The 25,648-nt window shown below is 42.4% G+C and overlaps 1 protein-coding gene across 3 annotated transcripts in view; it reads left to right on the plus strand.

Moving 5' to 3' along the window:
* The window catches only part of kcnh1a (potassium voltage-gated channel, subfamily H (eag-related), member 1a), a 36,602-nt gene extending 13,503 nt beyond the window's left edge, over positions 1 to 23,099 (plus strand). For 2 of the 3 annotated variants that reach the window (XM_019864322.1, XM_019864323.1), the window contains 7 exons: positions 844 to 1,236; positions 7,544 to 7,701; positions 10,349 to 10,620; positions 14,194 to 14,393; positions 15,015 to 15,267; positions 18,461 to 18,657; positions 20,305 to 23,099. In XM_019864322.1, coding sequence (XP_019719881.1) covers positions 844 to 1,236; positions 7,544 to 7,701; positions 10,349 to 10,620; positions 14,194 to 14,393; positions 15,015 to 15,267; positions 18,461 to 18,657; positions 20,305 to 21,165 — 2,334 coding nt within the window. In that variant the 3' untranslated portion in view covers positions 21,166 to 23,099. The remainder of the gene's footprint in view (positions 1 to 843; positions 1,237 to 7,543; positions 7,702 to 10,348; positions 10,621 to 14,193; positions 14,394 to 15,014; positions 15,268 to 18,460; positions 18,658 to 20,304) is intronic. The other variant, XM_019864324.1, reaches the window with a different exon arrangement.
* Positions 23,100 to 25,648: the final 2,549 nt, after the last annotated feature.

Below are 25,648 nucleotides of genomic sequence, written 5' to 3' on the forward strand. Positions count from 1 at the left end.
CAGCCAATCGCAGGGCACACCCAGATGAACAAACGCTCACACCTTGGGACAATTTTGAGAATCAATCAGCCTGTCATGCATGTTTTTGGAATGGGGGAGGAAACCGGAGTTCCCGGAGAAAACCCACGCAGGCACAGGGGAGAACATGCAAACTCCACACAGGAAGGCCGTAGCTGAAATAATCTTTTTTTAAATACAAAACAAGTTTTGTGGGCTGTAACGTTTTGTGTGAAATGAATAACGCAACAAGTTGGCATCGATCCTCTTTTGACCGAATTTGGGTTATTTTTGACCCAACAGTTTTAAAGAGCAGCGATGGAATATATTGACTTTCTTGAAACATTGGGGAAATGGTCAAGATGGAAACACTTGCAGACTTTTCTCGAAATAAAGTGTTACTTGTTGACATCGGTTTGCTACCTCGTTGAATCATGTCAATAATTCCAAACATGATCAGTGTCGTCACATACAGTCGATGAATATCATTAAAAAGTCATAAAACAAATGACATCAATATAATTACAGGTGATTTGAGCAAGGGTGTATCAAACAGGTAGCTCTTCATGGTCATCATCACCCGAAACGTATCTCTCAGTTTAAAGGTCGGTGCCCAGGACGAAGGCTACGGTTAGCATTAGCGCTAGGCTTAGGCTCGCGTTTGCTGTCACTTCACATTTGGACTGCCACTGATTCAGGGACAGCGGTTACTACAGTGGGCAGCTTATGTTATCAGGTTACAGGGTGCACGAAAGGATTCAAAGGCGTCACGTGTTTAAATCCTCGGCGGTGTTTTGTTTCCCGCGAGTCCTGTTCCAGGCTAACAGACGTTGCGTTTGTGGTCAGGTGCTCCAGCTGGGCTCCGACATCCTGCCCCAGTACAAGCAGGAGACCCCGAAGACGCCCCCGCACATCATCCTCCATTACTGCCTCTTCAAGACCACTTGGGACTGGGTCATCCTCATCCTCACCTTTTACACAGCCATCATGGTGCCCTACAACGTGTCCTTCAAAACCAAGCAGAACAACGTGACGTGGCTGGTGGTGGACAGCATCGTGGACGTCATCTTCTTGGTGGACATCGTGCTCAATTTCCACACCACCTTCGTGGGGCCGGCCGGCGAGGTCATCTCCGACCCCAAACTCATCCGCATGAACTACCTGAAGACCTGGTTCGTCATAGACCTGCTCTCCTGCCTGCCCTACGACGTCATCAACGCCTTTGAGAATGTTGACGAGGTGAGCGTGTTGACTGCAACGTGTGATGTGAAAAATATTTAGAATCTCATGGATACAATTTCTTGAAGTACTAATCAAATACTGGTCATAATTTCCGTATGGTTTGAGGGTCCAGAGCAAGTTGCATGGTGATCAGTGCGCCAAATCTTGACGAATTGAAAAAAATGTGATATTGGCGTTAGCCTTCTCAGAATGGAATTCGAAAAGCTGCAAGGGATGGGGGAGGAGAGATTTCGTCAGTGTGTCAGTGGAGCAGGACATTGACAGCAGCCCGTCACTGATGTTGCTGTACAATGGGTGCTGTCGACTGTCCGTGATGGGCAGATGATTGTTGGGTATCCTCTTTTTCTGACACAGATGCAAGGCTGTTTAACTCTGTACTGCAGACAGAATAATAGAACTTATGAGATGATCTAAGTTACTAAAAATAGTCCCAGCGCGAATTGGAAAAATCTAATGCTAATGGCTAAGCTTGTTTTGGGCTCAGGTTCAGGATTGGGTCGTTGGGCTACACTTGATCCAAACTTTGACTGCACATTTAAATACTCTCAATAGATTTTCATAGCGGTGCCTTCATCCAGCATCAATGCAGACGCTCACTCATATTTAATACATTGAACAAGCAGTCGCATTCTTTCTCCACTTTTTCTTTTTTCGCTTGTTTGTGAATGTCCACAAAGCTTTTTCTGGCGCTCTCGCTTTCATATTTACACATAATTGGCACATTATAATTGGTGGGGGGGGAAGGAGCTTTTCCATTATTCAAAGGGCCCGCATACACACACATTGCTGTGTCATCCGTGGCCTCCAACCGTTCAAACCTCACAGCCGCTGACGGAATGCAATGCATTGTGGGTGAGAACAATAGCAACCGTCAGATATTTTGACAGTTATAAATAATCATGTCTGCGTCTGGTTTTCTGCTACTGGATTTGCTTTATTCATCAACTCTGCTCCAAAAATTTATTGGACCTCAATTTAAGATGATCATGAACGTGGTCGCAGGACAAAATAAGTCCAGCGACTACCAAGGTCCTACATTGCAAACCGATTGGATGGAGCGGTCGTCTACTTTTGTGCTGATCCTTTGTCATGGGGGCGGAATTGTTGACACAGCTCTTGTATGTAATAGTTCTGGTTGACACATTATAATACACACACGGACAGTGATTGAATGGAGCTTGAGGGTTCTGCACTTTTCATTATATCAATGCACCAACTATGTGTGTTTCCGTGTCGTGTGTGTGTGTGTGTGTGCTTATGTGTTTCACGCCCGTGTGTATGTGTGTTTATATAAAATGCAGTGTTGGCATTTAGTGTTGCTGTCTGTATGTCAGCAGGCTCCCAGGGTTGGCGCGAGGTGTTATCGGAAAGCCGTGAAGGGAGCTCCGTTTGTGTGTGTGGATGCGCGTGCAACGTTTACAGCGGTCGGTTTCGCGTTTCCGTGCTTCAGCATCGCGGATGCTGACGAGTTCAAGCGTCAGGAGGACACAAGCGGTCACTTGGCGGTCGTCGACACTGAACTGGACACGCTGGAGCTGGTAGACAAGATGTAATATTAGAGATACGGCGAATATATGTCAAGAAAACCCCCATCTAGATATTGCAATGAAAAAACTGTTCCATGTGTTGTTGCACCAGACAAAAAATACAAAATTGTTCAACTTCTTTGTGCGATTACAAAAAAGAGAGAAAATATTAGTCAAATAATATTACGGCGCAAAAATACTAAAATAGTGTGGTGAAATTGGTAGAAGTTAATGCAACCACTGACATTATTTTTTTTAGAATATTAAATATAAATAATACACAACAATAAAATGTATAAAAATATAAACATTGCAACAAAAATGGCACAAAATTCAAAATATGACACAATACTCAATATAAGGTTAGAAAACAAATACACAAGGCACACCAAAATGTTTGAGAAAAATTACAAATTTGAGCCCAAAGAAATACAGAACGATTCTAATTAAAAATAGACACATTATATCGACAATAAAAATAATCAATGAAAATATTTGAAAAAAAATTATGGAAAAATAATCTACAAAAGTTGTGTAAAATCAACTTTAAGGGAAAACAATTCAACGAAAGAAAAATCAAAAATAATAAAAAATATCAACAAATTGTTTTTGTTGAAAAGTATAAAAATTACAACAAATATATTTGAAAATAATTTTAGGCAGTAGACAACCTGCAAAAAGGTGGCCAACTTAAGGAGACACAAGTATTAAAAAAGGTCATTCATACATTAAATAGAAAAATGTGTTTACTTTGCTAGTAGTCTTCACAATCATTCCAAGGCAAAACTATACAAATCACACAGAAATCACCAATTCAAAATCTATTTTCTTAATTGCAAAGAGTGAGAGGAACGACCGCTAAGCTTTGGTTCAGCCAATCAAATGTGCAACATCATCATCAACAGTGATAAAAGTTCCCCTTTTAAAGTTCGCAGCAATCTTCGGTGACCTGCCAAACATTGCGCCGAACTTCCTGCCTGCTCACCATTGCAATTTCGGACAATCACATTGATGAACTTCCTGTTTCCGAGGCAATCGCCGGTCAGCTTCTTTGCAATTTCCGAGGGGTCGTTCTGCACTGCGCTCCCAATTTTCTCCCAAATTGCTCCGGAGTTGGTCGGCGAGCCGACGTCCAGTCGGGGACCTTAATGAGCCGCCTGAATAACTGTGATGGCCTTCGAACAGGGAGGGCGAGGCGGCCTTGATGAGCAATTTGGTTATTCTTGGCCATGTCATTGTGTTGTTTTTTTGGAATGTTTTTTTTTTTTTGGAGTCATGTTTTTATTCATCACTAGATTGTGTATTCATTTTTCTTTGTCTCCTTTTTCACCCTCGCCTCCCTTTTTTTGTTGTTTGCATGCCCCCCCTCCCCTCCTTCCACTTTGCTCTTGGCCTCTTTGCATGCATGGAACGTTACGTGGGAAGAATTGGAACCGGCGAGCTGTCACTCAAGTAGGCTTCACTTTGATGAGAATATGATAATGAACAAGTTGGTGTTTTTCTTGTTTTGCACGCACACACACACACACACACACACACACACATGCGGGCACGCCGTTGACCTTGCACGGTTAGTCGCCAAAGTGCGCAGCAGTCCTGAATTCCAATCACAGGACGGTGCGTCTTAGTTTTCCTGTAAATAAAAACCTTCAAAAAACAAAAAAAGGAAGCCGCTATATTTACATCATGCTTTATGTTTTTGACCCGTATTTAACAAACATTTAACTTATCCTTTTCGAGAAGCAAAAAAAAAGGATCATTTTTGAGATTGAAGTACTTTTTACTGAAAGAATTCTGGGGGTGAGAAAGAAGGCACAATGTTTTGGAAAAAAAAAAATCTAACAAAAAACGAAGATGTGAGATAAATGTTTTTGAAATGTGGCCATTTTCACTTATTGAAGTCATATATTTTTCAAAGGAAAAAAACAACCATAAAATTACAGATGTATTTGGTGAGGGAAAAAAAAAATCATACTCTCATATGAGATTAGAATTAGAATATTTTTCGGTGAAAATTTCTGACAAGATGAAAAAATGTTCATTTTTTTTTTTTAAGTAAAAGGGTCAAATGTTAGAAGTAACACATTATGTCACTTTTTTTTGAGCGAGAAAATCTAATCACAATTTCTCTTTATTTTTCAAGAAGAAAAGTAATATTAAACAAGTTTTAAAAATAAGAGAAATTGTAGCATTTTGTAATTAATATTTTTTTAGCAACAAGTCTTAAAATCATGAGATGGAATTTCTACTTTCCCAAGATAAAAGTCGAAGCGTTGCTTTTTTCGGGAAGAAAAAAAGCATTGTTAAGGGGTTTAAGTTGTACTTTTTCAAGAAAAAAAACGTCAAAGTCATGTAAAGAGATTAAAGTACAATTTTTTTTGGGGGGGGGTGATTAAAAAAAGTCACATTGTTGAAAAATCTAAGCGCCTGACGCCTAAAAAGAGTGCTTTGTTCCAAAAACGAGATTTAAAAAAAAAAAAAAAGCCATGCAGAAACAAACAGATGTCTCATCCCGCAGCCCAGAGCTCATCGAGGTCCCTGCTGACAACGTCGATGCTCCAAAACAAATAAGACACTTTTTCATTCTCAAATGACTGCGTGGTATCCCAGAGCAGCAGGACACTGAAGCTTGAAAGCAAACATTACATCAGCTTCACACCGCAGCGCGTTCACAACTAACCCAGCCATTAAACAAACGCTTAATCAAGCAAGTTTTTTAACGACCGCGCTTTATGTCGACAAATGAAATTGCTAACCGACACTTTTGCATACGTCTGTACGCTACTTGTTATCAAAGCGATCTTCACTGTTCTGGTAGGAAGTGGCAGCATGCTAAGTTGAGTATATGACAGACAAGTTGAGTACGACACAGTTGATGGGGCTTGAACATGTATTCATTTATTCTTGATGAGGTTTTGGGAAGATGGCTGGTTTGGGTTTTGCCTCACACACTTCGGTTGACGCTGAAAACGTGCTTGTGCAGGGAGCTACTCGTAGCTGATATGTGGAATGCGTCAAATATCGGATTCATCACTTTGAGCTTAACTACAAACACATAAGATGTTTTGGGCAGCTCACATGATGCAGTTGACGGTACTTCAACTTGCGTGCACTGTGCTTGCAAGAGGAGCACATCAAAAACCGTTCACACTTTTTATTCGCAACTAAGTCAAAGTCAAAGGCTTCAATGAAAAACGGATGATTTTGGAGGAAGCCACGCAAGCGCGGTGAGAAATGCAAACGCCAGACAGATTCAAACCCAGAACATCTTGACTATGAGGCAGACATGCTAGCCCGCTCTAACTCCGTGCCACGAGATTATTTCCTTTGGGCAAAAATTGTTTTCCAAATCAGTTCTCTCATCTCGGATAATTGAATTTGTGCTCCTCAGAGTGATTTTTCTTTCTGAGAGGGCGATGCGTCCGTCAGACGCCACATAGATCGGATCGGGTGACGGCCAGCGCAGCAGTCGTATGGGCTGCACACCGCCAAGCATTAGCCCAATCAATACGCCTCTCTCACACACACACACACACACACACACACACGCTCAGATAGTCAAGTGTGGGCAATGAGTCTCTGAAGCAGCACAAGGATTGTGCGTGTCCATTTGAATCACTGGTGGTGGGTGTTTGGACAAATTGCTGAGTCGACATTGCGGTCAAGCTGTAAATTCTCTGCACGTTTTGTAATAGAATCACTTTCATAACATGCACGAACGCACGTTGTGTGTGTGTGTGTGTGTGTGTGTGTGTGTGTGTGTGTGTGTGTGTGTGTGTGTGTGTGTGTGTGTGTGTGTGTGTGGCCATCTACCCATTTGCATACCCATTCATGTTTGTGGTTATCTATGAACACGACGTGACGTGTATTACTGTGTAAGTGTCAGAGCCTGTCATTTAAAGGGAATGTGATATAATAATAATTTGTGGTAGGAGGAAGACACAATACAATATGGAACTCATAAGCTAAAAACAAACCCTGTATAAACCATCCTACCAGGGCTTGGCAATCGGGTATTAAAATCTTTTTTTCACAAAAATGTAATCACCCTCACCCCACTTGCTTATAGAAAAAGCGTTGACAGTATTGCCTTTGTTTAATTAGACTTCTGGGATTCGCCTTATTTCTCCTGATACCAAACAAGCTATTAAACAGTTTTCCCCCCAGCATTAACTTGCATCAACTTCCACAGAAATAATGGAAATTAATATTTTTTTCTTTGAGTTGAGTGAACTTCACAGCAAGCAGCCGATAGTGAACAATTCTTCAAAAAAGAGGCTAATTGCTTGCATAAGGCTGTTTCTAGCATTCCCAGTTGAAGTTTGAATATCAAACTAAAAAGTATTGATTTGTATTTGTTCAGACTACATAACTTTGAAAGCTTGCTTGCTAACACATGACGCAAAACACCATTGAGTAATGATGGGTAGCTTAGCTTAACATGATTCTCCACTCTCTAAGTGTTGTAGTTTTTTTTTCAGGTTTTTTTTTTTTTTTTGGCTACTTCTTAGTCATATTTTGCTCCACTCTTTTGTTTCAATACCCAGTTGTTCATCTTTAAATTTAGATACGACTGTTTATGGTCAGCTTATTTTAGCATCCTTCTACAGTGGCTTAAGCTAGCTCCTGTTAGCTAAGCATCAAACTAACCCTGTAGACAGTTCCATATGTTTAGCATGCTCGCTCCAGTCAAAGCGTGTTAGGTAATCCTTTGTTTGCGAGTGTTCAACTTTTCAACATGAACAAATATTTTCCTTTCCCTTTATCTGCCCCCGCAGGGCATTAGCAGCCTGTTCAGCTCGCTGAAGGTTGTCCGGCTCCTGCGTCTGGGCCGAGTGGCCCGCAAACTGGACCACTACATCGAGTATGGTGCCGCCGTTCTGGTTCTGCTGGTGTGTGTGTTTGGCTTGGCCGCTCACTGGTTGGCCTGCATTTGGTACGTACATATGCGTAATAATCTCTACAGCCAATTATCGTAACAAGGCCACCCATTCAGCTAATTACGTACTAATTTAGAGGCTGTCTCCCCCCCACGTATAATTACTAAACGTGTACTGTATGTTTCAGTATCTTCTGGAGGTTTTTTTCATGTAAATGTATACTGTCTCCAAAGTGTAATAATTTCTAAGGCACGGCACGTATTTTACATGAGGAAAATCGCACCACCAAACAAGAACGTCACAAAGAGTACATCTACTGAAATAATGATGACCATCTCTCAATTGCCGTACAAATATATTTACACGGCTTGAAATGTGGGCTGTTCATTGGAACACGTTGCTATTTTTTGATGTATGAATGTCAACAGATTAATTGGACCCTCTGTTATCTAGTGCTGGAGCATTTCATTGTTCTGCCTGTCACTATACATCGCTGACAACGATAGATGAACATTACTTTTAGCGGGAAAAAATTAATATAATAAAAGGCCAGGTCATCCTTCCCTGAGGTAAATAATAACAATTATTATATACTATTTATTTTAGATTTTAAAAAGGTTGTATTTGTATATTCTTTATATTAAATAATGCATTCTTTTAATTAACGTATTCATTCTCCTTTTTACGTTTAAACAATTCTCGATTATTTCATCATAATTATTTAACCAATCATCAAATATAAAATGCATTAAAATGGTAATGGGGATTGACATTAATACTTAGTGAACAAGAATACATTATTTAATATTTAAATACATATTTCTTTGTCACTTCACTCATTTAATGAAATTTATTTTACCCCCCAGTAAAGTATATTGCTGGCTTTATTCAAATTTGGTCACTTTCATTTTTTTCATTTTTCACAGTTTTTTTCCCCCAGAAATAATGATTGGTCAGTTCCGACAAAGGCAAGTGTTTTTTTTTTTTTTCTCAAATTACTGACCAATACAAAGTACTAAAATGGACTGCTTTATTTTTGGCGATGCAATCAGTTTTGATACAGCTGTATCAGTCAACAATTACTTAATGAGAAAAATGAATAAATTAATCAATTTTAGGAGAGAAATGAAATTGCAACAAATAAAAAAGGACACTTGGCAATCACAATGCTCGGTGAGCCGGATAAAAGAATGGGTCATGCTAGTCACTTTACATGCATTCCTTTGTTCCGGATGTACCTAATAAAATGTCACAACACATGAATTCCAGCCCTGATAAAAATAGCTGCTGCATGGATTCCCACAGTGCGGTGTCGGCGGTTGCTATGGTCGCACCGCAAGCTAAAAAAAAAAAAAAAAAAAAACCTTAATTGCCTTTACCTTGGATGACAGCGATGCTGTCACTTGAAATCTCTTTATTTTTGCCTGTTTCTTTTTTTGTGGTGGATCCTCACATTTTGTCAGTTTGCTGAGAGGGCAAAAATCTACATTGAAAAAAAAAAAAAGAGTTGGTAGAACTGCTGCATCATCACTTCCGAGCTATCTTTCTCAATTTAGAGATGATTTAATTTCCAGAACATTAACTGCAAGTGTAAATGCACAAGTAATGAAGACTCTCTTTAAGTTCAACAACCCACCTGAACATCATCATTACACAGCTGTAATACTTTCCTATTTAGACAGAGTTTTGGCGGCATCTCAGGAGGTTTCGGAGAGTACACACAAAAAAAACCCCGCAAATTGGTCAGTTAACTCTTTGAGCGCCGTTGACATGAAATGCCGTCAACGGGAGTCCGAATGATGAGTGCCATCGACGTCAATTGTGGTGACGGGTTTTTTTTTTTTTTTTAATGGGAATGGGTGGAGAAAAGTCTTGGCCAGTTATGGCATGTTGATTAAGCCAGTATAGTTAAAATAAACTATTCCCTGCAGATGGCAGCATTAGATCTCTTTCGGAGGAGCTCACCATGTGCCAAGCTCCTAAAACATGGCAGACCGTCACAAATGCGACCGTTACAAGGAGCTTGTGATTGATCAAAGTTTAAATCTACTACGAGTGTCTTAAAAGAGAGAAAATATGATGATTATTTAAATTTAGAAGACACAATAATGTAATCCATGAACATGCGCACACACTACTAAATACGACTACTACTCGAAGCGTTCAAATGTACTGTATTGGAGAGTGATTATATAAGAAGAAAGAAGTTGGATATTTAGTGTGCAGTGAAAATTCAACGGGGGCCTAACTAAGAGTGTTTTGGAACCCATAGAAATGACACGCAACACTACGAATACTAAATAGACATAGTTTTGTCAACTAAAATTGTTACACTGGTGATTCATTGTAAATACATTATGTTGCCGTCAAAAGCACAGTTTCATCGTTGTTGGCATCAAATATATTTTCACAAAAAGCTTGTTTTCTGCATCTTTTTGGGTCCAAAATGGGTGATTTGGGGTAAACCAACCAGTGTTTTACTGCAGGTTTCAAAAACAATTGACATAGTCATAAAACACAACATTCTGTGAGCCTTGCAAGATCACTCAGAGTGCTCTATGTTGGCTGGCGCTCAAGTTTCTCTCTTTTGAAAATAGCTGTCCTTGAGTTGACGAATAGTCAACCGTGAATTTGCCAGGATTGCTCACCACTGCTCCACCAACGAACACTAAACTCGACTTTGCCGACCATCCCCGATGGCAGGTACAGCATTGGCGACTACGAGGTGATCGACGAGGAGACCAACATCGTACGCATGGACAGCTGGCTGTACATCCTTGCCGAGACGGTGGGCACGCCTTATCGCTTCAATGCCAGCGGCTCGGGCAAGTGGGAGGGCGGTCCCAACAAGGACTCGGTCTACATCACCTCGCTCTACTTCACCATGACCAGCCTGACCAGCATCGGCTTTGGCAACATTGCGCCCACCACAGATGGAGAGAAGATCTTCGCCGTGGCCATGATGATGATCGGATGTGAGTGGAACGTTTCGATTGGCGGTTCAATGTCGGTCGAAATTTAGGAATTCAGAGATTTGTTTGAATTGGTGGAAACATGTACAAGGACTGAGAGCTTCATATTCGCATTTCAAGACAATGTTGAAAGTTAAGCATTCAAATGAGGGGTGGTAGCCTGAAAATCTATTCAAGTACACGAACAAAATATTTGCACTTCCAATGAGCGCAAACAAGCAGTGATACTTTGAATCCAGCCCGGTGTCCGTCGACATGTGACAGTTGGCCTTTAGCGCCTGTGTTATTCTTGCCTTCATCGGGCTCATTAGCTCCAGTCGGGCCCCGCTGCTGAATTATTAAGATGTGCCGAGCGTGATGCATGGCTCGCTTCTCGCACCGCCGCTCATAAAAACGTCTCGTAAAAAATAATACCCGCTAGAATCTCGTAAAAAATAATACCCGCAAGAAGGCAGAGTGCAGGCTGGAGAGGAGTGTTTTTAGATAATATGGAGGGTTTTACGCCGAGCTACAGCTACAGCGACACTGAAGGGGGATAAATCCAGACAAATGCCTTTTGATAGGATACGGAGAAACACTAAAATTATTATTGCTCTCAGGAGAGTGGATACCGCCACCAAGGACGAACAATCTTAATTTGGAGGGAACGCTTTTCCTCAGATGCCTCAAAGTTGTTGTGAAGATGACGGACGAGTGTGTTGAAATGTCTGGAATCTTGACGAACAAAATATGTCGCAAAACAATTAAACATTTGTGAGTTGAGGCTATTTGACAAAGTTTTTCATTGGTAAAATGTTAATATCATGCCAAATTTTTTTATTTGGGTTAAAACGTAACTATCCAAGAGGATGCTTGTCCTTTAAAAATATATTCATGGATCATAAATTGCACACATAAAAAATAATGGACACAATTATATCGAATATTCGCTCATAAAAGTGCTACATCATTGAAAAAAAAACAATTGAATTGAATTTTCTCTGCAATGTTACAGAATAGCTCAGAATATTATTTGAATGTGCCTTAGGCCTACTAGCGAGTGTATTTTTATTCGTTGTGATGGTGGTACATGGTGGAAAAAGTTTGGCTTGACATTGGAAACACTGTGAAAATTCCCTTCATCTCCGGTTAAAACCTCAAACGTCACCTTGCCTGCTTTCCTTGAGACGCCGACTTATGTTAAAGGTCTTAACTGCCAAGAGCATGGCAATTCCGCCCCCCCCAACATGCCGCACACTTAAGCGAGGCCGTTGATGCGTGACCGCGTTAGCCCATCAAGTCATCACACCTCCGCCGACCAGAGCCTGAAAATCATCACCCCCTCCGCCACCCTCGCCGAAATGTTTCATCGCATTTTCACCAGGAGTCGTGCCATTTAAGCAGCATGAGACAACGGTTTCCAACCCCGTGAGGATGCCCGTGTGGATGCAATTTGACTTGTCGTCCGTTTGTGCTTGGCTATGAAATATGGATGCCCTGATACTGTTCTATTTTTAACATCAGCTCTGGATACCGGTGCTGCCAGCAGAAGATCACAGCGCAAGGAGGGGATTGAGGGGGAGGGGATGGAGGGGCGGTGGTTGGGGGAAAGATGAGGGAGGTGGAGGGGACTGCGATGCATATGTCTTGTTGCCATAGCAACTCGTGGCTTGGGGCTGACAACTAACTTGTCTTTTAAGTACCTTCAAACGGCTCCGTCGATCTGCATTGTTTCCGCCTTCTTTGCAAGAAGTCCAACTTTGCAAACATCTTTGTTTCGTCGGCATGCTGGGTGGCTTAACGTGACCCGTTCCATGTCAAACCGTGGTGACAAATAGTCGTTAATGGCAGCAATTTAAAAAAAAAAGACATTTCTGCCCCTTAGGTCACTGCTGGGTCAATATATTTAATAAATACTATGTTAAAAAGTGTGTGTGTGTGTGTGTGTGTGTGTGTGTGTGTAAGAAAAGAATAACCGAAAAAGTAATCCTTTGACCAAAGTTTGAAACTTGAAAGCAATTCACTTTTACCCGCAAGAGGGTTATAAGAAACTTCCATTGCTTGTACGATGCGCAATGTCAGATAACACGGATGAAGCGTCTGAGGTCTTCCTCGGGGGGGAGTTTGGGGTACTTTTTAATTAGCGATATTGTGTTGATCGCACTTTTGATAGCGCGCCGCAACGCCAACGAACACAACACAGGTTACTGTCATCAGCATCTGAGGATAATTGAAATGTGCGGCTGGCATGCCTCCTCACCGACCCTTGCCGAAGAAGGGCTAATTAGGCTTACACACACACACACACACACACACCTACACACATAGCAGTGACTTTGATCCACACAAGCCCAAAAAGATGCCAGCCAGCTGTTAGGTTGGCTTCAACAACCCAGCTGTCTGAGAGACACACATTCACGTCCCCACGTCGTTGCTCACAAGTGACCCGACGGCAGAAAAAAAAAAAAAAAATTCTGGCGTCAACGTCAAAATGTTTAACCCTGCTGTTATGACCAATTGGCTCATTTGAAAATGGGGGTGGGAGGGGGGAAGCTCTATCGTGGGCATGTGGGAAGGACACAAAGTGGCAACTGATTTGAAAATGAGGGTGGGGGGAAGGTCTATCGTGGGCATGTGGGAAGGACACAAAGTGGCAAAAATCGAACTATGCAAGTACGGTTTCAGTTCACTGTTAAAAACGAAACTTCTGCCACTCAATTGCAGTTTTTAGCTGACAGTAGGGCTGGGGCTATCAAATATTTTTCCAAAAGATTATTCTACCAATCATCCCAACGATTACTCGAGTAACTGCATAACAAATGATTTTACTACAACAAAACAACAGAAATAAAAATGCACGCGAGATGCAGGTATTATATTTCTCGCCATCATTCCCTTCTGCACTATGGCTTTAAAAGGCGGGGCCTAGCTTGGTGAGTGATATGGGACTCAGTGAACAGGAGGACTGTATAGCATTGGCTGTTTTGAGTTCAGGTTACCTTTAGTTTGTTTTCGTGAGTAGCGAGTCTGTGTTTGGAGTGCCTAAAAGTGAGTTGAACTTGTGGCGGTGTATGAATGTGCTTTTTTCATGTTTATTTTGTTAGTTTGTTCAATAAAGTGAAAGTACACCGGTGGGACATGTGATTCTGCTGCAAGAATAGTAACAATGAGTTTTTCAGTTTGGCTAAATAATTAACTGTGTCATATTTTTTTTTGGTTCATTTTTGGCTAAACAAAAACAGTGATTCAATTCAAATTGTTTTGATTTCAAACCAGCGGCTCAATTCGACCCAGCACAAAAGGGTCGGCTCAGGTTAATTTAACACTCCCTAAAATAAAATAAAAAATGCAGAAATGTTCAGTACAAGAAAAAAACAATCTTTGTCCTGTGAATTTTCTTGATCTAATAGTTATTCCAGTAATTGATTTAATCATGAGTTATGAACAATGTTTATTGGGATTTTCCACACCCAATTTTTGACACTTTTGCATCATTTAACACGCCCAGGGTACATGATTGCAATTCCTGACAAAGCGACCGTTCCGTCACGATTCCCACCTGTGTGTTGATACAACTTCTTCTTCTTTCCCCTGCAGCTCTTCTGTACGCCACCATCTTTGGTAACGTGACCACCATCTTCCAGCAGATGTATGCCAACACCAATCGCTACCACGAGATGCTCAATAGCGTGCGGGACTTCCTCAAGCTCTACCAGGTGCCCAAGGGCTTGAGCGAACGAGTGATGGACTACATCGCGTCTACCTGGTCCATGTCGCGGGGCATCGACACCGAAAAGGTACGCGGCCGTGCCGTGCCGGCTTGTGTCATTTCTGCGGTGTGTCGGTTCTCTTTAAGCTTGAATGCATACTGGCTGCGAAGCTAGAAAACACTCTGTCGACAGCATTGAGTGTGCAACAAAGCTGAATCGTCGTCACAGACGCGCGAGAGTTTATCTTCGCAAGATTAGCATAAAAATCGAAAGCTTGGACTGCTTGCAGATGAGACATAATGCCGCATTCCAGAAAAATAGATATTTTCTGATTTCTGAGAAAGTATGCATTGGGTGGTTTGTATGGTTTTGTTAGTCAAACGAAACGCACGCCGTATTTGTCTGCGCCCACGAGGATGCCACGACTAGAGGCTCTAAAAATGGCACCTAATCCGTCTGTGACATTCATCTTCAAAGAGATTAGTTTAAAACGCAGAGCACCGATTCCTAACAATGCGCCCGGCAGGTGTTTGCAGTCCTGTTGCACAATTTAATGTTGTTGTTGTTATTGGACGGCGAGATAATCTGCTTTTGTCTGCAGTGAAAATGACACCCAATGGATAATATCATTTTGAAAATCTCTATTATAGCCAGACTGTTATGATGGTGTTGAATTTTTTTTAATTTTATTTTTTTTTTGCCGTTCAGGTGCTGCAGATTTGTCCTAAAGACATGCGAGCGGACATTTGCGTCCATCTCAACCGGAAGGTGTTCAAAGAGCACCCGGCCTTCAGACTGGCCAGCGACGGGTGTCTGCGGGCGCTAGCTATGGAATTCCAGACCATCCACTGCGCGCCCGGCGACCTCATCTACCACGCGGGCGAGAGCGTGGACAGCCTCTGTTTCGTGGTGTCGGGTTCACTGGAAGTCATCCAGGATGACGAGGTTGTGGCCATTCTAGGTGAGTTTGGCCCTTTTAAAGTGGAGACGTTTTTGGAAATTAAAAATTCACTTGATCAAGTTGGGCATTTTCATGTTGGGGTGGACTCACTTTTGTTGCCAGAGATTTAGCACATTTGTGGGCGTTGAGTTTTTTTTTTATCCTGGAAAAAAGGAGATTTTTGCCAATTTTAAAAGAACCGATACTGCGGATTAGATCGTCCAACCAATTAATTCTTCAGGCTCTAGTAAAATTGAAATGTCTCCAATTAGGATAAAACCAATAATTTTGAGAATGTGGGCGTTGAGTTTTTTTTTAATACTGGAAAAAAGGAGATTTTTGCCAATTTTAAAACAACCGATACTGCGGATTAGATCGGCCAACCAATTAATTCTTCAGGCTCGAGTAAAATTGAAAGGTCTCCAATTAGGATAAAACCAATAATTTTGAGAATGTGAGGTTAAACAAGGCTCACATGCTCAAATGTTGGTCTGTACTCAGATAAACCGCAAATTTTCCTCATTGTCGAACTAATAAAGGTTGTTTTTATTTGAAAGCAACTGAATTTGTTCTCTGCAAGGCCACAAGAACAGCAGAAGCCATTTTGTTGCATTTCCAGAACTTTGTTCCTTTTCTTCCTGCCTACCAGCACCGTTTTAAATGTTCCCAACTGTTTTGAAAAGCCGGCAGCTTGTTGTTTTCTGAGTCATAAATTCGCACTTTAGTCGGATATACTCGGCACACATGGTTGGCGGATGTTTGGAAACACTTCGTACTTTTGTTCTCCAGCCTAGTGGTGTAGTTTGGATAGCCACCAATTGTCTAAATAGAGCCACATATGTGGATCCAAACACTAGTCGTGTGATTGAGGAGCTACGGTGATGAAGTGCTGCCCCTCTGAACGAAAATGGATGCTTGTACTGCCTTTATGGGGGCTTGTGTGCACTTTTTAAGACTCAGGAACACACATACCATGAGAGAGCAAGACTATGATAAGAGGGGGGAACATTTTTTTAAATTTCTGATCCTTGGGCTACTGGATGAAACCATGTCACAGACATGTTCGGAAGACACATGGGAACTGTTCTGAATTGTGTCGAAAAGGCATTACAACTCCTTTAAATCCCAGGAGTATGTTAGGAGCTGACAACTTCATCAGTTATTTCACCACATGACTGTTTCGACCAAAACGGTATGCGGATCAGAACCATTGCGCCGTCGTATGATTCCACTAAGCCCCCGTCTGAAGTCTTACTTGAAAAAGTCAATACACCGTCAGGCCGATACGACGGAGGACCCCTCGGGCCCAGCCTCCAGTGATAAACAAGTTACTACCGTGGATCAAAATCTCATTAGCCTAATAGTGCTGCAGAACACACACAACACAGAGGATAATGAAGCCCCACAAGGATGTGGGCAAGATCGCGTCCCCGGGGGAAGATGCCGACCAGAGTTAGACCCAGCCTGCCAACCTTATGGGGGAAGGAAAAAAAAAAAAGACCTGCTGTTTGGTTGCTTAGTCATGCAGGTTGGCAACACTCCCTCTGTTGCGATTTTTCTGTTGAGATGGATATTTATTGGAAATGCGGTGGGAGGGACAGAATGAGCTGTGAGGGGAGACAGGCAGAGAAAAGCAAGAAGAGAAAACGAAAACAGCCGAACAATGGTATGACCGCAATAAGTTAGCATGACACCTCGTGAGGAAGGAACATGAAATGGGATGGGACGGGACCACCAGACTCGTAAAGAGCAACGTAGCTGACAGCAGCACTTATTGGAAAGACCCCACCCTTCACTCTTTGCTCACCGTGCATACCACCACCTGCAATCTCTGTGCCAACGGTGAAGCTGTTTTTAGCCTCGACTCGTATTCATTGTTATACAGTTGTACCTCTACTTACGAACGTCTCTTCATATGAAATTTTCAAGTTACGAAATGCCTCAACAGGAAAATATTGCCTCTCGTTACGAAAGAAATTTCAAGATATGAAAGGTAAGAATACAGTATGGTCTTCGACTCGTAGCGCCGAGTTTCCTGAACGCAACATACTTATAGCTGCTCTGCCATTGGCTGTTACCTGGCATCTTCCTGATATCGCATTGGCTAAGAGGGACCTGTACCGTATGTGTCTTTGTGTGTAGATAGCTAAATCGAGAGATCTGTGTCGATGCAGTGTCCTCGTCATTCTCCCCTCGGGCCATGAAGCGTTGCGATAGTTTTATGTCAATCGGAATCACCCAGAAAAAGTGTTCACCAGTCGGGCGATCGCTCTCTATGCCGATGTTTGCCTTGGACATTTTCGAAGGATTGTTAAAAGCCGACAAAAGCAAACATCCTTGGATCATTTCTTTACAAAACTCCAGGCAAAATCCACTTCTGAGAGAGAACATGAATTTAAGAGGGCAAAAAACAATGAGGACGCAGTTAAAAGTTAAATGACGATCATTTTTATTTTTTATTTTTTTTTACATTATGCACAAGTCATTTATTGTGCAATAATCTAATTGTAACATGTATCGGTTACATATTTTGATGCATTTGTATGCTTTACAAAACATTTATGCCTGAATTTTGGGGGGCTTGGCACGGATTAGTGCATTTACATGGAAAACGCGCCTCTATTTACAAAACTTTCTCCTTCAGAAATTTCTTCCAGAACCAATTAATTTTGTAAGTAGAGGCACCACTGTATTATGTAAATATGGCGGTATCTCAATATACAGTGTTTTGCATATGTATTTGCTTTTATTTTGCTCTATTTAACCCTCCGAGGTCATTATTGTAAATGGGAATTTGCTCTCAAATGCCTCATCTGGGTAAACAAAAGGGGAAAAAAAAAAAACAGTATTCCATCGTAGAGGAAGGCACATGACAAGTGGGGAACAGGACAGTTCCCAACTGAATAGGACAAGGCAGGCAGGACAGGATGGTGACAGCTTAGCGACAGTATATCGTCACTGTCAGGCGGACTGGGCGGGACTGTGGTAGTGATCTAGTGAGTGCTAACTGCGTGTGTTGGAATTGGCTAGACAGAGCCAAACACTCCTCTAAAGAATTTGAGCGCAAATAAGAGGACAGCCTCGGAGCAGAAGCCTACTGGCTGTGTAAAGCAATTAGACAGCGGCTCCCGCACCGAGCGACTAAATCCCATAAGCGCGTGTCGAGGGAGACAAAATACCCGAGCTTTAGCACTTTTCTCCTTTTACTACGCAGGCAAGGGGGATGTCTTCGGGGACGTCTTCTGGAAGGAGGTGACGCTGGCTCAGGCCTGCGCCAACGTGCGCGCTCTGACGTACTGCGACCTCCACGTCATCAAGCGCGACGCCCTGCAGAAGGTGCTCGAGTTCTACACGGCGTTCTCCAATCACTTCTCCCGCAATCTGCTGCTCACTTACAACCTGCGCAAGAGGGTGAGTGACGTTGCCCACTCGCACCCAAAAAAAAAAAAAACACGTCGGTAACGAACCCCGCGGGATCACCAGCACTCCACGCAGCCAGACGATTTCCGCCGCGTGCAGACAGACAGCGACGGTAAATTGGCCCCCGTCTATTAAACCCTCTCCGTCCTCCCTATCCTTCAAGTCTGAATTGAACAAGCTCAGTTGTGACCAATCATTACCTCATTCATATTAAGGTCACCCTGCCCAAGAGAGAGCGAGACTGAGATTGAATTGCCGGCCTATGAAGAGGCAATCTCATCTGCGGCACAGAAATAACGGTTGGCCAGCAGTGGGCTGGGGGGTTGGGAGTATTATTATTATTTTTTTTTAGCTATACACCCTGCTGGGAAATCCCGAGGTGGATTGAAAAACTGCTCACCAAGGTTGTATTGGCCACTGATGAAATCCTGAGCCCGGTGCGCTTGTTCGTCAAGGGAGATTTGACAAGAAAAATGGATGGTGTTTCGTTACTTGAAGCCGATTGGGTTTCATGTTCAGCCTGATGTTGTCGCACACACAGAAACCTTCAGCTTTGTCTATTTGGAACTTTGCCCGTGCTTTTTGGTGTTGCGGCCAATTGACCGAAAGGAAAACAAGGTGTTCGACATGGGCCGATTACAGGTTTGAGGGTTGACCGCGGTTTTAAAAAAAAGTCAAGGTTTCGGTAAGGGGTGAAGCGACTAAGCTGGGCACAGTATAATAGACCGCTTGCAGAGTTGAGTAAACGAGCCGCCTCTTTGAAGTGAATTGCCTTCGATGAACTTTTCTTTCCTCTCCTTCTCAGCGAGCAGAGAGGGGAGGGGTGAGCAGTGAGGCACGGAGGAGGGTGGTGGGGAGCAAGACGAAAGAGACGCTGCAAACGCAGATACACTTTTTGCTCAGATGATGATGATGAGGTGCCAGCGGGTACTATTTAGCTCCGAGGACAACATGAGTAGCCCACGGATCTGTTTTGAAAATAGCATACGAGCGATCAGACACTGTGATTTACTCAGAAGAGTTATAACGGAAGGATACCTTTATTTATTTATTTAAACGTCGCGCGATACGCATTTCTTATTTTATATTTTGTTTAAAATTATAACGGAAGGATACCATTATTTAGTTATTTATTTAAACGTCACGCGATACGCATTTCTTATTTTATATTTTGTTTAAAAATAAAATTGTGTTGAATGGAAGAAAATGCTGTTTTTATTTTCCCACATATTTCAAAAAGAGGTATTACGAGTAAGCATAAATATCCGTGATATTTTTGCTTACGATTATCATACCGTCAGAATCTAATATCGGCCCAAAACCTAATCTCGTATTAGCATGAGAATAGCCCGCCGCCCCAAAACGGGTTGATGAATGGAGACCTTTGGGAACTGGTTTTGAAACTAATTTCTTCCAGCGCCTGAAAATATTTTCGACATCCCACCTGACACTTAAATCATTTGTCATGCATCTAATTATTCGAAACAGGATAGCCTGCCTTGGCATCAATCCTGTCGAAACGAAACAAGAGAATAAACGCAGACTTTAACACGATAGCTGCGATGCTATAACTTTCCTTGCTTTGTGTCTGTGCCAGAAAAAGATTTCAAATCAACAGCACGCAAAATTCTCTTTTAGATGGTCTTCCGAAAAATCAGCGACGTGAAACGAGAAGAAGAGGAGCGGCAGAGACGGAAAAACGAGGCGCCGCTCAACTTGCCGCCCGACCACCCCGTGCGCAAACTTTTCCAGCGCTTCCGGCAGCAGCGGGAGGCTCGCACGGCCACCGACAAGCCCGGCGAAGACAACGACATCGAGAAGGGTTCGGTCTACGTGGACGTCCCCAAGACCGCCATCATCACCACCACCAGCATCGTGACGGTGACGGAAAGCCCGGCGACGCCTTCGTCGTCGGCGTCGTCGAACACGCCCCCCAGCTGCGCCCCTTCGGACAAGGTGAAGCTCCAGGTGCCGCCCCCCGCCTCCTTGGTGGGAGGTCGGGCCGCCGAGCCGGGCAAAGTCAAAGGCTGGGGGCGCTTCAAGGAGTCCATGGCCAAGCCGGACAACTGGAAAACGGTGTCCAAATCGGAATCCATGGAGACGCTGCCGGAGCGGACCAAGGGTCACGAGTCACAGTTGTCCCTGAAGAAAACGGACTCGTGCGACAGCGGCATCACCAAGAGCGACCTGCGCCTCGACAAGGTCAGCGACTTCCGCTTGACGCCGCAGGACCGCAGTCCCGTGCAGCCTCCCGAAACCCGACGCTCCTTTTACCCCATCCCAGAGCAGACGCTCCAGGCCTCGCTTCAAGAACTCAAGCTGGAGCTCAAAGACGACCTGAAGAGCCTCAACGTCCGAATGTCGGGCCTGGAGGCGCAGCTTGCCGAAGCCCTGCAGCTACTGAAAGCCAGGACGCCCGCCGCGGGCTCCCCGCAAGGTCTCTTTGACATTTCCAGACCCGCCTCACCAGAAGCCGACAAGGAGGACATCTTCTCTTGAGCGCTCGAGGGACATTTTACTCTCAACTCAGCTGCAAATCCGGTAATGGCCGCATGATGACGGGGATCGCTGAGGCCGCACTCGCGTGGAAGTGGGGGTGGGGAGCTTTGCCTATTAGACGAGGCATCCCGGCGTCGTCTTTTAAAGACGCGCGGCCCTCCGTCGCGGGAACGCGAATGACGCGGCCGAGAGGCCGTGGCGGAACGCGGCAACGGGTTAACCCGAACGGCCTTTTATCTGTAGATACCAAGCACGGCGCTCGAAACGTTTGAGAGCTTCGAAGTAAAACGGCATGACCCAACGTTGTACACTGTACGATTCCTTGCATGTCGTATCGAGTATAAACCTTTTCACCACGAAGGTCACGTGCACTACTACTGGGTGGCAAAAGCAGAGCGATTGCGAAAGCAGGGTTAAGAGCTCGAATGAGATATTTTTATTTTTTATTTTTTTTAGCCTTCTTCTCTACCGCCGTCGTTTGAATGTGTATACTGTCGGTGGAAAAGATGTTTTGCGATGTAAGATAAGAAAAGGAAAAACCCTTTTTGTCTCACAATGGAGAAATTCCCAATTTAGAGCCGCAAAATGATGAAAGGGCAGAAAGTACAACACAAAAAGTCTATCAATAAATATAAATATAAAATATAAATAGAAACATATTAAAATGAGGATTTAATATAATTTTTAAAATAATAATATAAAAAATATAAAAATATATATTTAAAAAAAAAATAAAGGACGAGAGACAGAATGCTGCAGGTAATGTACATCCCGACGGGTTAAGTTCATTCAAAACCAGACGTGCTGGAAGCTCGGAGGAAGTTAACCGAGTCATTGAGGAACATTCAGTTTTCCCAAATTACTCAGACACGATTTGTAAACATACCCGAAAGAAAATGTCTTCCACAAACCTGACGATGGAGTTTAGAAACCCTTCGTTGGAAGGTCTTAGACCGCCCAAGTCAATCCACAGATCTTAACCCAACAGAGCATGTATTTTACCTCCTGAAGAGGACATTGAAGGGAGAAAACCCCAAACCAAACAAGAACTGAGAGAGGCTGCAGTAGAGGCCTGGAAAAGCATTTCAAATGAAGAATGCTCCAGTCTGGTGAAGTCAATTTGATGCACTTGTTGCAAATAAAAGTTATGCAACCAAATATGAAATCGTATTCACTTTAATTCAATCATATCCGTCCCAATGTTTTTGCTCACTGGATTGGTGGGTGGCTTCAAACTAAATTTGCTCTATCCTGAGTTGCCTCACACAACTAGATGGAAATACTAAAAAGCTTCAATGGTAAACCTTGTGTTTCATATTCATCTTTTGATATGAAACCTAAAATTCAATATGCAACCAAAAATAAATGAATTGACCTTGCCGTCCCAATACTTTTGGATGGACCCATATCTGGTGCCACAAACGCATTTTTGTCATCGTTTTCAGTTCGGGCTCAGCGGTAGCCAGTCATTACTCTGCCTCCCAGAAGTACCACGGGGCTAATTGTTTACAAACAGAAAGGCACCGCACGTGTCTTGACAGGTTTGATGAAGCGACGTTTACGTCGGAAGAGGACATTTATTTGATGGACACATCAATCAGCAGCTATTGTGATGAATTTTTTTTTTTTTTTTGGAGAGGGAGGAGGATGCTTCATGACAAATGGAATGCGGTTCTAATCGTGTAGTGGGCGTTTAGATCCCATTTTGGTCATCTCCCACTGACACGCTCCATACAGTACACGCCTTCACATAGCATGACAACCGGGCATAACTAGACAGATTTATATATTGTTATATATCATTTCCACTACTTAGCACAGGATCCAAATGTTCCAAGTTGTAATAGAACGTCAGGTAGGGGAGGAACATCTTATATTTATATTTTGTGCCACTGGTTTGCATGCTGCCTTTATTGAAGAAAAAAAAATGACAACAACAACAACAAAAAAATCTTCTTGTGGGATAAGTTGCATTATTCCTGAGGTTAATACCAAATATATTTGCATTGCAGGTACCCTCTTTTTGGTGGGTTTGATTGTAATGTCTGAAAGGAAGTAATCAGGTTACCAATCATTTCCGATTTTGGAACCAAAAAAAACTCAAATGTATTATGCGGCAAATCATCTCTACACAGTGTATTTTTTTTTTAAATCCCCCAAAATGGTCACAACCACTGTATATGAAAATGCAAATTATTTTTTATGGAGGATTTTATCATTCAAAATAAAAATGTCCCTGTGATGAATGGTATTTTATTCAGACAGCGACTGTGCACTTCAATAAAAATCATGTCTACAAATAAACTCAGGCACATGGACTCTTTTAAGTACCAGTTTACATTTTATTTTTATTTCAAATCCAATAAAAGGGTGTTACAGGCCACAGAGAGCCTGGAGTCAAGCGGCAGTTATGCATATCAGCTTACGTATATATAATTTATTCAAATCACTCAGTAATTTACAACTAGTATTTGTATTACTACAATCAATACGTTTTTGTTTTTTGTTTTTTTTTAAATATGTATTGGACAGGTGCCGGTGTCGCGAGGTCCACTCTGCACTCCGTGTCAAAGAAGAAGCGCACTTCTTATATTATTCATTATCTTCATATGGATAATTCATGTTTTTTTTATTTTTTTTTTACATGACTTGTCTTTTATCAGGAAAGGATGCAGCAAAGAGAAACAAAAAAAAAAAAAAACAAACCCCACACTTCCTCTTTCTCCCATCAAAAATTCAGCTGACTAAAAATAAAGAGCTGGCCTGTCGTCAGAGGCGGGATCTCATTTGTGGCCACATGAAGAAAATACCCTCAATAAATTGATAAATAAATCATTTAATTTATAATGCAGGAGCACATAAACGACGAGCTCTCTATTCGCCCTCTCCGAATCCTCATTTTTCTAAAAGCTTTTACTTGGCTTGAATGTAATCATGTCCGTATGAAATGAATTGATTACTTCTGGGTGTAAAGTGTGGATTAACATGTGGCTAATCTCATTAGGTCCAACCTCTGAATGTCACACGGCGACACGGGAACACAACTCGCCAATTGGATTGCCGCGGCCCTTTTTTTTTTTTTTTTTTACTCATTCACTTTGTATTTGCGGTGTTGAGCAGAGGTGACAAAAGTACTTGCACTCGGTGAGCGGTCCAACAATTAATCAATTTATCAACAGCTAGTCGATGAACAAATTAGTTGATCGATATTTTGAAAAATTTTTAGCGACCTTGTTGAATTTTTAAAATGATCTAAATCAGCCCCTCGGCAGTAAATATTCTGTTTTGTGTTGTGTACCAAGAAAACAGACTAAATATGGTGTTGAATCAAAATGAAGCATTTGCAAACATTTTCACCTATTTTCTGAATTTTAAAGGACCAAACCAGTAACAAAATCCTAATTTTTAAAAAATGTTTTCCACATTGTCAGTTTGAAATAATGTCCTGTTTTTGAATAATGGGATGGATTTTTTAACTGATTAATCAATTTACTCGGTAAAGTAATTGACAGATTAAAATAACACTGATCTAATTTTAATGAGGTGGCGCTAAATGTATTTTTCATGGTATCGTGTGTTTTCCGCACTATAAGGCGCACCTAGAAGCATTCAATTTTCCCAAAGGCCGACAGTGCACCCTGGCATCCGATGCGCCCTATAATCCGATGCGCCTTATGTATAGTGTTACACAGTCTCTTTATTTCCGCCACTGAATTGTTTCCCTGTTAGTGTTCTCATGCCATCTAGTGGTGATTATTAGCAGGAACCAATTGTAACCTTCTGATTGACGTGCAGTCGCCAACACAGACAACTACTTTGTGAGCTCTGCGCAGCCATTGTGAAACGAAGATAAAATAAAAAGCAGAGTTAATTACTGACTAAACGAAGGAAGAAGGAGACAAGCAAGCCTCGGAAGGATATTTACCCCCTTGTGGATGTGAGCATTCTCAACACAAACCTCCACGAAAAACTCACAAAATTGTGAAGTTTTGCAAGGTTATTCCGCAACACAAGTTTAACGCCTACCATGGCAAGACGCACGAAAAAGTCTCAAGGACCAATGGCCAAAATTGAACGGGTAGTCTGCAATTTTGGTTCGAAGAAGCCATTTTGAGCCAATTCATACTCTGGAATTCACCATCATTTTTGTTTAATCGACATCTCAGGTAGGTGGAGAGCATAGCATTAAAACATGATCATCTCAAGGATTCTCCATTTAAAAAAAAGTGCAAATACCTCCTTTGTTTCTTTTTTTTGGGGGAGGCTTCTCCACCATCTGTACTTTAACTCGACAGCGTAACAAAATGAAAATAAAGTGCTGTTAGGAGCCGTGGGGGGGAGCTTTGTTGTAATCCAAAAGGGACGAGCGGTTCCTTTAAGTTTCCATTAGTTGATGCCCGCCGTCGGGGATCATCGCGTCGGCGACACTGAGCCGGGGATCAGTGTCCAATCCTCTTAAAAGGAGCAGCAAAGTGTGAGCTTT

Source organism: Hippocampus comes, unplaced genomic scaffold (genome assembly GCF_001891065.2).
Source record: "Hippocampus comes isolate QL1 unplaced genomic scaffold, H_comes_QL1_v1.1 scaffold57, whole genome shotgun sequence".
NCBI lineage: Eukaryota > Metazoa > Chordata > Actinopteri > Syngnathiformes > Syngnathidae > Hippocampus > Hippocampus comes.